This window comes from Bubalus bubalis, chromosome 3 (genome assembly GCF_019923935.1).
Source record: "Bubalus bubalis isolate 160015118507 breed Murrah chromosome 3, NDDB_SH_1, whole genome shotgun sequence".
NCBI classification, from domain to species: domain Eukaryota; kingdom Metazoa; phylum Chordata; class Mammalia; order Artiodactyla; family Bovidae; genus Bubalus; species Bubalus bubalis.
Window position 1 is genome coordinate 85236646 of NC_059159.1, and position 15604 is coordinate 85252249.

At 43.2% G+C, this 15604-nt stretch overlaps 1 protein-coding gene and 1 pseudogene across 1 annotated transcript; both read right to left on the minus strand.

The window, feature by feature from the left end:
* Positions 1-551: 551 nt before the first annotated feature.
* Positions 552-1197, minus strand: LOC123332468 (annotated as a pseudogene).
* Positions 1198-12468: 11271 nt separating this feature from the next.
* On the minus strand, positions 12469-13559 carry LOC112583863 (interferon tau-1). The gene has a single exon (XM_044939777.1). The coding sequence runs from the start codon at positions 13365-13367 to the stop codon at positions 12780-12782; it is 588 nt and encodes a 195-aa protein (XP_044795712.1). The 5' UTR covers positions 13368-13559; the 3' UTR covers positions 12469-12779.
* Between the last annotated feature and the right edge of the window lie 2045 nt (positions 13560-15604).

Genomic DNA, 15604 nt, shown 5'->3' on the forward strand with positions numbered 1-15604 from the left:
GAGTTTCCATGCAGTAGGAACTACATTTGCTTTATTCACTTGTATTCCTTGGTGAGAATTACACAGTCTGTCACTAGGGACTAAATATATATGTATAATATGAATGGAATGAATGAATGAAAAATGTAACCACACATTGTTTAATAAAATGTTAAATGGAGGTTTGGATTTAATTTTTGAGTAAGAAACTCATTTTCTTTCAATAAGAATTTAATAAATAGAACAAAGTACAAAATTAATAACATGAGATGGTGAACATGTTTTAGAAATTTAATATGATTATAGATGAATTGTAACTTTACAAGTATTTTAAGTATGTTAGATGCAGGAAGGAATAAGTAAATCAGCAACGGATAACATCAGGGCCGGCATGACTTTAGGACTCATGCCCCTACAGCTAAATACTTTTATATCTACTTTTTATTACTACTGACAAAATATCGGCTCAAGTAATTCAATGAATTTGGTGGCTAAGGCAGAAATCAGTCGACTGAAAAGAACACAGGTGAGTGTATGAGGGTGATGTGGCATCTTAGTCGGTGAGAGTCATCTCAAGCTGAGTTCAGCTCTCCATCCATCTTTCCTAACCTTTGTTACAAGCTGCTTGATGAAGAGAGGGCTCCATCATCTCCACTCTTGATGATTTCCCAGGCGCAGTCACTGTATTCTTTCTCTTTCAGGTAGACATGGATTCCATGGAAGTACCTCTTCAAGAGCAGAGTGGGGCTTATCCTTCCCAGGGCATAGGAGTCTTCCTGTCCCATCACCTGCCCCAGGCAGGTGTCCAGGTCGTCCGGTTGCTGTTGGAGTCCAAGCGGTGTTGCTCCAGGAGGGTGCTGTTCCAGGCAGCAGACGAGCACTCTGTGTGGAAGAGGTTGAAGCTCTGCTGGAGCATCTCGTGGAACACAAAAATGGCCTGGGCCTCCTGGAGCTGGTCACCCTCCACCATCTCCTGGGGAAAACCGAAGCCTTTTCTGTGCTACAGACAGGAGTGAGGGGAGAGTCTGCTCATTTGGCCCAGGAGCCTGAGGTTCTGCTTGAAACCAGCACGTGGTTCTGAGACAGATCACAGCCCAGAGATCCTCCCAGGCTGTAGATGACCAGCACCAGGGCCATCAGTAGAGAGAACACGAAATCCATGGGGAAGATGAGGCTGCTGCTGGGCTGGCTGAGACGGCATCTGGTGGAACCTTGGAGGTAGGGTGTCTGATGATAATCTTTCTAAGCAAGGCTTTTAAGTAGGGAAGACGGTTCTCATTGTCTTAATTTCTGTCTCACTTCCCCGGTGTGTTTTCATTTAGATATTTTCTATTTGACCTAGAAAATGTAGTCAATCTAAACTCTTAATTTTTTTGGTAGAAGGTTAATTTTCCCAATAAAGTTTGGATTTGTCAAAGCAAATGTGTATCAGTTAAATGAGAAATTAAAGAAAGGCTGAAATTATGTTAGTATGTAAAGACTTATAGAGGTGTACATACTTATTATGTACACATTTAAGTATAATATATATAAACATTCCTTTTGTTTGTGCTATGTCAAAAGAAAATTTTCCTTGATTCTTAAGTGCATTCCCCCCACCCCCTTATCTTACTCATAGGAATTCAGAGTCACTCAGGCCATATTGGTTTCTGTAGTTTGTTTTCTGTTTCACAAAACAGAGGCCTGTAATTAAGAGTGAATGAACTACTGAGTTGTTTCTGTTCTTTTGAGAACATTCATTCAGGTTCCTGAGATTACGTTTCATTGGGGCCACAAGATCTTGAGGAGTGGAGTATCTCCTGCCATATCAGTAAACTAGGATGACACAGTCCTCAAGAGTTTCCAGCCCTCCAGGGCTCTCAGGAAGGGGGAATACACCTGTGGGATGACAGCTCCCAAATTGCAGCTACTCCCTAAGGTGAGCCCAAGGCAACTCAGGCAGTGAAAAAATGCCAGATGCAAGAAAATGCAAGGAAAAATGCCCCAGGAGAGCTGAGATTCAGGAAAGGAATGTTTTCAGTGAGCCCAGACACTTGCCTCTTCCCATACAAAGGAAAAGTGCTAAATTCCTTAACTTGAGATAGCTGGTTTTCTTTAATTCACAAAACTACTTTGATGTTCAGACTACCTCCCCTTTCTTGCAAACTCCTATATAACCAGCTCTTCCCCTCAGCTCCTTGGAGCAATTCCCTCAGGGTGACTTGAGATACTGTCTTCTGAATTCCCACTAAATAAAGCATAACTGTCAACTTTTAGGTTGTCACTATTTCTTTCTTTTTTTAATTAACTTATTTAATTGGAAGCTAATTACTTTACCATATTGTGGTGGTTTTTGTCATACATTGACATGAATCACCCATGGATGTACATGTGTCCCCATCCTGAACTCCCCTCCCACCTCCCTCCCTGTCCCATCCCTCAGTGTGGTCCCAGCGCACCAGCCCTGAGCGCCATGTCCCATTCATTGCACCTGGACTGGTGATCTACTTCACATATGGTAAATTACATATTTCAATGCTATTCTCTCAAATCATCGCACCCTCACCTTCTCACACGGAGTCCAAAATTCTGTTCTTTACATCTGTGTCTCTTTTGCTGTGTCACATATAGGGTCATTGTTACCATGTTTCTAAATTCCATATATATGCGTTAATATACTGTATTGGTGTTTTTCTTTCTGACTTAGTTCACTGTGTATAATAGGCTCCAGATCAACAGTTAGGAACAATAAACAAGACATGATGGTTTCTTTCAACCTGCTTTTTATGGTAGATCTATTGGAGAAGGAAATGGCAACCTACTCTAGTATTCTTGCCTAGAAAAGCCCATGTACAGAGGAACCTAGTAGGCTACAGTCCTTGGGGTTGCAAAGAGTCGGACATGAATGAGAGACTTCACTTTCACTTTTATTGTCTTGCACAGGCTGTGCCAATATCCCCACCAGGAATCCTGCTTCCTTTCTGCTGCATGTAGGTCTGAAGATTCTAATTCCAAGATAATTAATTGTCTTTCCAGCACCACCTCACTCACAAAGTGGTTATCACCTCCAGTAGCATTTTTCCTCTGGAATGACAGTGTCCTCAACCCAACCTCTCTGTGCCTCACCCGTGAGAGCTGGCTAACCACATCCTGAGAACTTCAGAATTCTACGGTGGAAGGACTTGTCCCTTTGTTTGCAAAATCATTCATCTTCCAGGATCCCCACCCTCTCCCAGCGCATGTTTGTGTGAAGGAGGGGAGTTCTCAGTGATGACCTCCTGTTCTTCTACTCCGTGTCCCCAGGTATCAAGTGTCAGCAGCCCTCAGATGCTGAGACCTAAAGTGTGGAGAGCTAAGTAGGTGGAGGCATTATCCAATGGCAATTGTTACACCTTTGGCAGACAATTTTTATTTTGACAATATAGCTTTTATCGTTCAATTCTTTTACTTAAACAGTTCAAGATTTGTTTTGCTCAGCATTTCTGAGTTGGCTATATGGAATTTGTTGATGGTGTTATGTATTATTGAAAGCTTCTGTCACAGAAATCAGTGCCCTTCAGTTGTTCATTCAGTCTACCTCCTTCTGTTGGGCTGACTTGTTGATCCATCTCTGTCTTGTGCTCAGAATGCAGAGCAGTGAGGCCAGGCTGTGTCAGGGAGAAATAGCCTTGTTTCTTTACTTGCTCATGATGTTTTGTTTTAAATTTAAAGAACAGCAAAAAAACATTTAAGAGCTTATTTTTTGCATATTGATTTACTGGCCAGTTTGTCTCTCCTACTGCGTTCCTAAACGTTTCATCCTAGGGTTAATACAAAAGGAAGGAAAAGAATGGCAGAGGGGCCTCACCATATTTTCTGTAATTTTCAACACTAGAGATTGTTTTGTTTTTCATGTCAGCTTAACTGGAAGGCAAAACTTGATAGTTGTTTGTGGACAAAAATAAAACAAATATAATTTTGAATGTCATGAAAGAGAATATAGACACATGTCTTTTTTGCTGACAGTATGGCAAGTGTAAGTTGAAGAAAGGTCAACGAAGAAATGGAAGGAATCATAATATTTGAAAGTTGTCAAACAGTCTCAAAGACAGCCATGTGCACGTGCTAAGTTGCTTCAGTCATGTCTGACTCTTTGTGACCCTGTGGACAGGCTCCCCTGTCCATGGGATTCTCCAGGCAAGAATACCTGAGTGCGTTGCTATTTCCTCCTCCAGTTATCTTCCCGACCCAGGGGTTAAACCTTGGACTCTTATGTCTCCTGGATTGGCAGGCGAGTTCTTTACCACTGGTGTCACCTGGGAAGCCTCCACAAAGATGGCCAGGTGAGACCAAAAATTGTATGTGTATTCTTGCCCCCAAAAGGGGCCCCAAAGTGTTGAAGGAAGAAAGAAATGGAACAAAACTTATTCAAGAAACAAATTAGAGTGCCCTACATTTGTCATTTGGAGAGAAGCAAGCTAAAGACAAGCCTGTAAATTGAGGCAGAGATTTGATAGATCTAGGCTAAACTGAAGCCCTTCCCGGCTCAATGAGCAAACACACGTGCACACACACAGGCATACCCACATACGCATGCACGCACACACTCATGGACACATCCTTGTTAATTCCTGAATTAAAATTGGATTACCTTAATAGTTCTCAATTCTACCCAAATAGGAACACCCCAGGCTATTCGTTGGCAACAGTTGTCTTCTCTGAAATAAATCCCTTTATTTGTGGCTGTGTTCTGTTTTACAATGAGACAATGTGGAAGGGATGCAAGTGCAGTTATTATTAAAAGGGAATAATAAATCTAAAGCAAGGCTTTAACTAGGGAAGACAGTACTCAGTGTCATAAATTTTCTCTCTCACATCCATTTTGTGTTTTCATTTAGACACTTTCTATTTGACCCAGAAAATGTAAGGAATCTATTCTAATAATGTGAACAATAAGTGTTTTGTTTTCCCACTAAACTTTGGATTTGTCCCTCCAAATGGATATCAAATAAATGAGAAACTAAGTAATGTCTGAGGTTATGAAGGGATGTAAAGACTTATACACATGTACATACTTATATACACATTTTAATACATAAAAAGAGTCCTTCTCTTTGTGTCAAGAAGAAAATTTTTCCTGGACTCTGTACTGCATTTTTCTCTCCTTACCCTATACATAGGAGGTCAGAGTCCCTCAGCCCCTCTAGATTTCTGTATTTTGTTTACTGTTTTAATCAGAACAGAGGCTTGTATTTATGAGTGTATGAGCTAATCAGTTGTTTCTGCTCTTTTGAGGACATTCATTCAGGTTCCTGAGGTTACATTTCACTGGGACCACAGGTCATGAGAAATGGAGTGTTTCCTGCCATATCAGTACACCAGGATGACAAAGTCATCAGTTTCCAGCCCTCCAGGGTGCTCAGGAAGGAGGAATGTACCCCTGGTCTGACAGCTATCAGATTGGAGCCACTCCCTAAGGGAGACCAAGGGAACTCAGGATGTGAAAAATGCAAGGGGTATGGCCCCAGGATAGGTGAGATGCATGAAAAGAATGATTTCAGTGAGCACAGACTCTTGCATCTTCCCATACATAGCAAAGTGCTAAATTCCTTTACTTGAGATATCTGGTTTTCTCTACTTCACAAAAATACTTTTGAGGTTCAGAATACCTGCCCATACTTGCAAACTTCTGTACAACCTGACTCCCCCTCTCCTCCCACCCCCCAGCTCCTTGGAGCACTTCTCTCAGGGTGACTTGAAATACTGTCTCCTGAATTCCCACCAAATAAAACATAACTCTCAACATTTAGGTTGTGGCACTTTTCTTCAAGTCGATAGTCAGCAATAACATACTAGACATCACTGTTACTTTCCACCATTTTTTTATAGTAGATCTATAGTCCAATGGCAACCCACTTCAGTACTCTTGCCTGGCAAATCCCATGGACGGAGGAGCCTGGTAGGCTGCAGTCCCTGGGGTCACTAGGAGTCGGACACGACTGAGTGACTTCACTTTCACTTTTCACTTTTATGTACTGGAGAAGGAAATGGCAACCCACTCCAGTGTTCTTGCCTGGAGAATCCTAGGGATATCAGAGCCTGGTGGGCTGCCGTCTATGACGGTTGCAGAGTTGGACACGACTGAGGCAACTTAGCAGCAGCAGCAGCAGCATAGTCCTCGACAGGCTGTGCTAATACCCCCACCAGGAATCCTGTTTCTTTCCTGTGCACTTAAATGTGAAAATTCTAAACCAAGATAATTAATTATATTTCCAACACTGCCTCACTCACAAGGTAGTTTTCACCTCTAATAGCACGATTCGTCTGAATGACAGTGTCCTTCACGCAAACTCTCTGACACTCACTCGTGAGTGCACGCTTACCACATCCTGAGAAGTTCAGGATGTACTGTGGAGGGGCCTGTCTCTTTCTCTGCAAAATCATTCATCTTCCAGGATCCCCACCCTCTCCCTGGAATGTTTCTGTTAAGGACCTGAGTTCTCAGTGGTGACCTCCTCTTCTGACCTGTGTCCCCTGGTATCAAGGGTCAGCAGCCAAGATGCTGAGAGCTAAAGTGTGTTTTTGTCTACGAGTGTGTGTGTTAGTTGCTCCGTTGTGTCCGATTCTTTGCATCCCTATGGACTGTAGTCTGCCAGACTTTTGTGTCTATGGGATTTTCCAGGTAAGAATACTACTTAGATGGAGGCATTATCCAATTGTAATAGTTACATCTTTAGTAGGCAATTTCTATTTTGCCACTACAGCTTCTATTATTCAAACCTTCTTTTAGCTGTTGAACATTTGTTTTCCTCAGAATTTCTGAGTTGGCTATAGGGAATTCAGAGGTGGTGTTATATATTCTTAGAAGCTTGTATCAGAGAAATCAGTGACTTTTAGTTGTTCATGCGGTACATCGAATGTTGGGCTGACTTGTGTATCCATCTCTGTTTCATGCTGAGAATGCGGAGCCATGAGGCCAGGCTGTGTCAGGGAGAAATAGCCCTGTTTCTTTACTTACTCATGATGTTTGGTTTTAAATTTGAATAACAATAAAAGATTTAGGAACTTATAATTCTATAGTGATTTGCTGGTCGATGTTTGTCTCTCTACTCCTGGCGTACGTTCCATTTCATCCTAGGGTTAATACAAAGGGAAATAAAAGAATGGCAGAGGAGCTTCACTGCATTTTCTGTGATTTTCAAGACTGGATATTTTGTCTCGCATTTGGTCTTTCCTAGAAAGCAAAACAGTAGTGTTTGGGCAAAAATAAAACGTATATATATATCTGAATGTCATGAAAGTGAAGAAAGATAAGTGACATTTCTGCTGACAAAATGGCAAAGTGCAAGTTAAATCTAAAAAAAGCTCAGCCAAACAGTGGAAGAAGTGTAATATTTAAAGGATGTTAAACAGTCACAAAGACAAGCTGGTGTGCGTGCAAAGTCGCTTCAGTCATGTCTGAGTCTTTAGGACCCAATGAACAGCCTCCCTTGTCCATGGGATTCTCCAGGCAAGAATACTGGACTGGGTTGCCATTTCCTCCTCAGGGGATCTTCCCGACCCAGGGATCAAACCCAGGTCTCTTATGTCTCCTGCAGTGGCAGGTGGGTTCTTTAGCACCAGTGCCACCTGGGAAGCCCCACAAAGACAGCCAGATGAGTCCAAAAATTATCCACGTAGTCTTGCCCCCCAAAGTGTCCCCAAAGTGTTGAAGGAAGAGAGAAAATAACTCAAAACTTACTTCATATACAGGAGAAGGAAATGACAGTCCACTCCAGTTTTCTTGCCTGGAGAATTCCATGGACCAGGAGCCTGTGGGGTACAGTCCATTTCAGTTCAGTTGCTCAGACGTGTCTTAGTCTTGTGACCCCATGGACTGTAGCAAGCCAGGCCTCCCTGTCCATCACCAACTCCCAGAGCTTACTCAAACTCATGACCATTGAGTCGGTAAAGTCATCCAGCCATCTCATCTTCTGTCACCCGCTTCTTGTCCTGCCTTCGATGTTTCCCAGCATCAGGATGTTTTCAAAGCATCAGTTCTTCGCATCAGGTGGCCAGAGTATTGGAGTTTCAGCTTCAGCATCAGTCCTTCCAATGAATATTCAGGACGGATTTCCTTTAGGATGGACTGGTGGATTTCTTTGCATTCAGTGGGACTCTCAAGAGTCTTCTCCAACACCACAGTTGAAAAGCATCAATTCTTCAGCAGTCAGCTTTCTTTAAGGTCCAACTCTCACATCCATACGTGACTACTGGAGAAACCATAGTCTTGACTAGATGGACCTTTGTTGGCATAGTGATGCCTCTGCTTTTTAATATGCTGTCTCGGTTGGTCGTAAGTGACATATGTGGTCCACTGGAGAAGGGAATGGCAAACCACTTCAGTATTCTTGCCTTGAGAATCACATGAACAGTATGAAAAGGATACAGTCCGCGGAGTTGCAAATGGGTTGTACTCAACTGAGCAACTGACATGTATTTAACCTAGAAATTAGAGATGTCTGAGAGTGTCAGTTCCTAGGCAGATTGATAAGAAGTCTGGGGTCCCCAAGGACGAGAGAGGGGTCTGGCGCTGTCCAGGAGGATATAGGGTCTGGAGTTCTCAAGGAGGAGAAAAAAACAAACTTTTTTTCAAGATTGCTTTGCCTTAGTCAATAGAACAAGGTATCTTGCTCGAGGATGTGTTTCTCCTTAGCAAGAACCTGCTGACTTAAGATGTACATTGTAGGAGTGAGTGTGATAAGATCTTTCTATTGTTAGTTCTCATCCCATTATCTTAAAATGTATATTGTGGGAGTGGATCTAGTAGGATATGTAAACCTTGAGACTTTCTTTTCATTTATTATAATAACCAGTTTAAAATATATAGCTCCCTCACTAAGGCTAGTGAGCGGGGCTCTGTCCGTCCCCCTTCTAATGTCTATGTCAGAAGCTTTCTCTGTCCCTTTTTATGCTTTAATAAAACCCTGCTATACAAAAGCTCTTGAGTGATCAAGCCTGGTCCCCGGTCCCAAAGCTAAATCTTCTTCTTTGGAGATCAGGAATCTGATCCTTTACTGTAAGCTGTCAGCCCTCTCATCCATTAATTGCAGAGAAGCAATCTAAAGATGAAGTCTGTAACCTGAAGCAGAGATTTGAGAGGTCTAGTCTATATTGAAGCCCTTCCCTGCTGCTTGATCAGTAAACCCATACACACACACTCTCTGTCTCTCTCTCTCTCTTCCAGGTTAACTTCCTCATTTACAGTATGCCATTACCTTACTAGTTCTCAATTGGACCCAAGTAGGTACACCACAGGTTATTGGTTGGCAACAACTGTATTCTCTGAAATCCCCTTATTTGTGTCTTGTGCACTCTTATAGACTTCCCTGATGGCTCAGATGGTAAAGGCGTCTGCCTACAATGCAGGAGATGCTGGTTTGATACCTGGGATGGGAAGATCCCCTGGAGAAGGAAATGGCAACCCACTCTAGTATTCTGCCTGGAGAATCCCATGGACAGAGGAGCATCAGAGGCTACAGTCCATGAGGTCACATAAGTCGGACACGACTAAGTGACTTCTCTCTCTTACCACTGAGTCAAGGTGGAAAGGATGCAAGTACAGTTATTATTCAAAGGGACATTGAGAATTTTCTCCTGAAGTCAAGGAACTGACAATATACGCTTTAGGAAAGAGTTAATGCACCTTCAAACAGGAGCTATTTCCGCTGATTTCCCTTGTATTTTCCTACCCAGAATGCCATGGTCAAGGCTCCAAGTGTGTTAAAGTAGGTAAAGCAAATGATAAATCTGTAATCTTGGCAGGCTGAGCAGCCTGGAAGCCAGAAAATTATCTTGACATTTCACTCCACACAGCTTCCTTAGGCCAAGACATGTCCTGCCTGAAGCTGGGAGTATTTTCCTCTCTAAAATACGAAAGCTAAGGAAGCAGGCTTTTTCAAGTTATTGGTGTCAGTTCTTTCCAGGAAAGGTCCTCCTTCAGCTCTTGTAACAAGGACATTCATTCCCAAAAATATTCATCTCAAGAAAAACAATAACCACTTATTTAAAAGTTTCTGGAAAGCCTAGAACTTTCCCTCAAACTTGTAAGTGGTAGCTTTGCACTGTCAGGGCTTCCCTTGTGGCTCAGACAGTAAAGAATCTGCCTCCAATGTGGGAGACCCAGGTTTGATCCCTGGGTGGGGAAGGTTCCCTGGAGAAGGAAATGGCAATCCACTCCAGTATTCTGCCTGGAGAATCCCATGGACTCAGGAGCCTGGTGGCCTGTGGTTCGTGGGGTGGCAAAGAGTCGGCACGACCGAGTGACTACGCTTTGCACTCTTAAGGGAAAATCAGTGGCCAGAACCACAAACAGGAAAGAGCTGTATGAATGGCTGGTGCAGGGGAAGGACCAGTGAATCTGGAGAGCACACTGGGAATTGCTACATTGTGAGGAAGTACCGGCATACTTTGTTTTATCCCATTTCCCAGATAATTGCATTTTTTACACATTGAAGGTTTGTGACAACCCCATGTCAAGCAAGTCTGTCAATACCACTTTCAACAGCCCTTGCACACTCACTGTCTTTGTGCCACAGTGCAGTAATTCTCTGAATAGTTCAAACTTTCACCAACAAAATAATTTGAAGGTCCAGTTGATCACTGGTGATTTTTAGCAATAAAGTATTTTTTAAATTAAGGTATATATGTATGGTCAGGCCACTCAGGATGACTGTTCTCTTACTCTCTGTACATCCCCTGCCCCACCAGTACACCCTATGCACATGACTGGCTTTTCTCTGTACTTGTCCCAGGCCCCAAATTTGATCTTTTTTATCAAAGGGGTGGTGAGGAGCGTGTCCCTCTACTGCTTTCCATGATAACTAATGAGCCCATCTGATCTCACCCCTAGGACCGGCACTCTCCTCACCCACATGCCATTCCCTCTTTCCCCATTCCGCACTTCCCCACCCTCTACTCCCCACCCCTCCATTGCTCTCAGAATGAAGCCTGTCACCATGTGTTAATACTTCCCACCCCCAGTGCACCACACATGGTGGGGTGTTGCTCCAGGACCTTGCTTCAGCCATGTAAGTGCCTCCCATGCATCACACCATCCCTGCCTCTGTTCTTGACGGCAGATTCTTTCTTTGGTCTCGAAGCTGGGCAAACATAGGTCTTGTAAGCCTGCAGGGTACAATCCAGCAATTGGTGACAGGCAGGACATGGGAGAAACTCCTGTGAGTGCCAAGTTACAGATGGGGGATGGAAAGTTATTGGGGGCATCCACTAGCTGTGGGGCCCAAAAGTTGCTGGATGATCCTGATGTGGCTGTCCACTAACCGAGGGGGCCCAAAAGTTGCTGGCGTAATCCCCAAGCTGTAGGGTACTCCTGAGGTGGCCATCCGCTACCATACGGTGCCCAAGAATTGCAGGGGAATCCCAGAAGCAACAGGGAAATCCCTGGGTGGCTGTCCACTAGGGCGTGGGGCCTTTGGGTGGCTGTCCTTGTTGAATGGGGGCTGCCCAGAGGTCTGGAGAACAATGGCCTCTGCTAGCTCTGCTACTGTATCAAAGTGAGCCTTATTTAATTGGTTAAGCCAGCTTTCGGGAAGGAGTTGGTATTTACGTGTGCCTTTGCTATGTAAATGATCTACCTGGGCTCTCTGTAACTAATGGTTTGTGATTTTTAAGAGTAAGGAGAAAAATGTGCTTTTAGGTGAACTCTATAGAAATAATTATGTTTAGGTAAAGTCTATCTAAGAACGTCACCCTGGATTTTGGTAACTTGAAACTAAGTTAAGAGAATTCATTGACTTTCTGTGCCGTGTGCTTCATTGTGTTGCACTCTTTGGGACCCCGTGGTCTACAGCCCTCCAGGCTCCTCTGGCCATGGGGATTCTCCAGACAAGAATACTGGAGTGGGTTGTTTAACCCTCCTCCAGGGGATCTGGCCAACCCAGGTCTCTGGCATTGCAGGCAGATTCTTTACCAACTGAACGACCAGGGAAGCCCAAGAATACTTGTGTGGATAGGTAGCCCATCCCTTCTCAAAGGGATTTTCCTCACCCAGGAATCAAACAGGAGTCTTCAGCTCTGCAGGCCATTCTTTACCAGCTGAGCTACCAGGGAAGCCCTGCAGGCAGCTTAGAAAGATGTATAATATTATTTGTCTTTCCAGCATCATTTGGACCTAAAGCATCCTGTGTGAGGACATTCTTTTCCTTTACTTCTCTTTGCAGTCTTTAGTATAATTGATATAAAATACTACTGTTTTTATGTCCTCTTCTCTGTAAGACTGAGAGTTTCCATGCAGTAGGAACTACATTCGCTTTATTCACTTGTATTCCTTGGTGACAATTACACCTTCTGTCACGTAGGTACTCAATGTATATGCATCATATGAATGGAATGAATGAATAAACAAATGTAACCACCCATTCTTTAATAAAGTTTTAAAATGGGGGCGTGGATTTTCACTTTTGAGTAAAGAAACTCATTTTCTTTGATTTAGTAAATAGAACAAAAGACAAATTTAATAACACAAAATTATAAACATGTTTTAGAAATTTTAATAGATGTACAAATGAAATGTAACTTTACAAATTTCCTAATATTTTAAGTATGTTAGATGCAAGAAGGAATACATAAATCAGGAATAGGTAACATCAGGGGAGGCAACACTTAAGGACTCATGCCCCTACAGCTGAATACTTTTATATCTACTTGCTTATTACTGCTGACAAAGTATCGGCTAAAGTAATTCAATGAATTCAGTGGCTGAAGCAGAAATCAGAGTCTTCTGAAATGAACCCAGGTGAGTGTACCAGGGTGATTTGGCATCTTAGCTGGCAAGAGTCATCTCAAGGTGAGTTCAGATCTCCACCCATCTTTCTTAACCTTTTTTGCAAGGTGGTTGATGAAGAGAGGGCTCTAATCATCTCCACTCTGACGATTTCCCAGGCACAGTCGCTATATTCGTTCTCTTTCAGGAAGACATGGATGCCCTGGAAGTACTTCTTCACGGTCAGAATGGGGCCCATCCTTCCCAGGTCAGAGTCTTTCTCTCCCATCACCGGGCCCAGGCAGGCGTCCAGGTCCTCCAGCTGCTGTTGGAGTCCAATGTGGAGCTGCTCCAGGAGGGTGGTGTTCCAGACAGCAGACGAGCGCTCTGTGTGGAAGAGGTTGAAGCACTGCTGGAGCATCTCGTGGAGCACAGAGATAGCCTGATCCTTCTGGAGCTGGTCGCCCTCCACCATCTCCTGAGGAAGACCAAAGTCTTTTCTGTCCTGCAGACAGGAATGAGGGGAGAGTCTGTTCATTTGGGCCAGGAGCCTGAGGTTCTCCCTGGCATCCAGCATGTGTCTCTGAGACAGGTAACAACCCAGAGATCCTTCTGGGCCATAGCTGACCAGCACCAGGGCCATCAGTAGAGAGAGCATGAAGGCCATGGGGAAGATGTGGCTGCTGCTGGGCTGGCTGAGATGGGGTTCTGGTGAACCTTCAGGTAGGTTCTCTGATGATGATCGTTCTAAGCAAGGCTTTTAAATAGGGAAGACGGTACTCATTATCCGAAAATTTCTCTCTCACTTCCTGTTTGTGTTTTCATTTAGATATTTTCTATTTGACCTAGGAAATATAGTCAATCTAAACTTTTAATTTTTACAGTAGAAGTTTAATTTTCCCAATAAAATTTGGATTTGTCAATGTAAATGTATATCAGTTAAATGAGAAACTAAATAAAGGCTGAAGTTATGTAAGTATGGAAAGACTTATAGATGTATACATAGTTATTATGTAGAAATTTAGGTATAATATATATAAACATTCCTTTTGTTTATCTTATGTCAGGAACATAATTTTCCATTGATTCTTAACTGCATTTTTCCCTCCTTATCTTACACATAGGAATGCAGAATCACTCAGGCCATATTGATGTTTGTATTTTCTTTTCTGTCTCACAGAGGATAAGCTTGTAATTAAGGGTGAATGAACTATTCAGTTGTTTCTGTTCTTTTGAGAACATTCATTCAGTCTCCTGAGATTACATTTCACTGGGGCCACAAGATCCCGAGAGTGAAGTATTTCCCGCCATATCAGTAAACCAGGATGACACAGTCATCAAGAGTTTCCAGCCCTCCAGGGCACTCGGGGAGGGGGAATACACCTGTGGGCTCAGTTCAGTTCAGTCATTCAGTCGTGTCCCACTCTTTGTGACCCCATGAATTGCAGCACGCCAGACCTCCCTGTCCATCACCAACTCCCAGAGTTCACCCAACCTCACATGCATCAAGTCGGTGATGCCATACAGCCATCTCATCCTCTGTCGTCCCCTTCTCCTCCTGCCCCCAATCCCTCCCAGCATCAGAATCTTTTCCAATGAGTCAACTCTTCGCATGTGGTGGCCAAAGTATTGGAGTTTCAGCTTTAGCATCAGTCCTTCCAAAGAACACTCAAGACTGATCTCCTTAAGGATGGACTTGTTGGATCTCCTTGTAGTCCAAGAAACTCTCAAGAGTCTTCTCCAACACCACAGTTCAAAAGCATCAATTCTTTGGCACTCAGCGTTTTTCACAGTCCAACTCTCACATCCATACAGGACCACTGGAAAAACCATAGACTTGACTAGATGGACCTTTGTTGGCAAAGTAATGTCTCTGCTTTTTAATATGCTATCTGGGTTGGTTGTAACTTTCCTTCCAAGGAGTAAGCGTCTTTTAATTTCATGGCTGCAATCAACATCTGCAGTGATTTTGGAGCCCAAAAATATAAAGTCTGACACTGTGTCCTCATCTATCTGCCATGAAGTGATGGGACCAGATGCCATGATCTTCGTTTTCTGAATGTTGAGCTTTAAGCCAACGTTTTCACTCTCCTCTTCACTTTCATCAAGAGGCTTTTTAGTTCCTCTTCACTTTCTGCCATAAGGGTGGTGTCATCTGCATATCTGAGGTTATTGATATTTCTCCAGAGATTCTTGATTCCAGCATGTGCTTCTTCCAGCCCAGCGTTTCTCATGCTGTACTCTACATATAAGATAAATAAGCAGGGTGACAATATACAGCCTTGACGTACTTCTTTTCCTATTTGGAACTAGTCTATTGTTCCATGTCCAGTTCTAACTGTTGCTTCCTGACCTGCATATAGATTTCTCAATAGGCAGGTCAGCTGGTCTAGTATTCCCATCTCTTTCAGAATTTTCCACAGTTTATTGTGATCCACACAGTCAAAGGCTTTGGCATAGTCAATAAAGCAGAAATAAATGTTTTTCTGGAACTCTCTTCCTTTTTCCATGATGGGAATTTGGTTGTTGGCCATTTGATCTCTGGTTCCTCTGCCTTTTCAACAGCTACCAAATTGCAGCTGCTCTTTAAGGTGAGCGCAAGGCAACTCAGGATGTGAAAAAGTGCAAGATGCAAGAAAATGCAAGGAAAAATGCCCCAGGAGAGCTGAGATTCAGGAAAGGAATGTTTTCAGTGAGCCCAGACACTTGCCTCTTCCCACACAAAGGAAAAGTGCTAAGTTCCCTAACTTAAGATAGCTGGTTTTCTTAAATTCTCAAAACTACTTTGATGTTCAGACTACCTCCCCTTTCTTGCAAACTCCTATATAACCTGACTCTTCCCCTCTCCTCCTTGGAGCAATCTCTCAGGGTGAATTTATATACTGCCTCCCCAATTCCCATCAA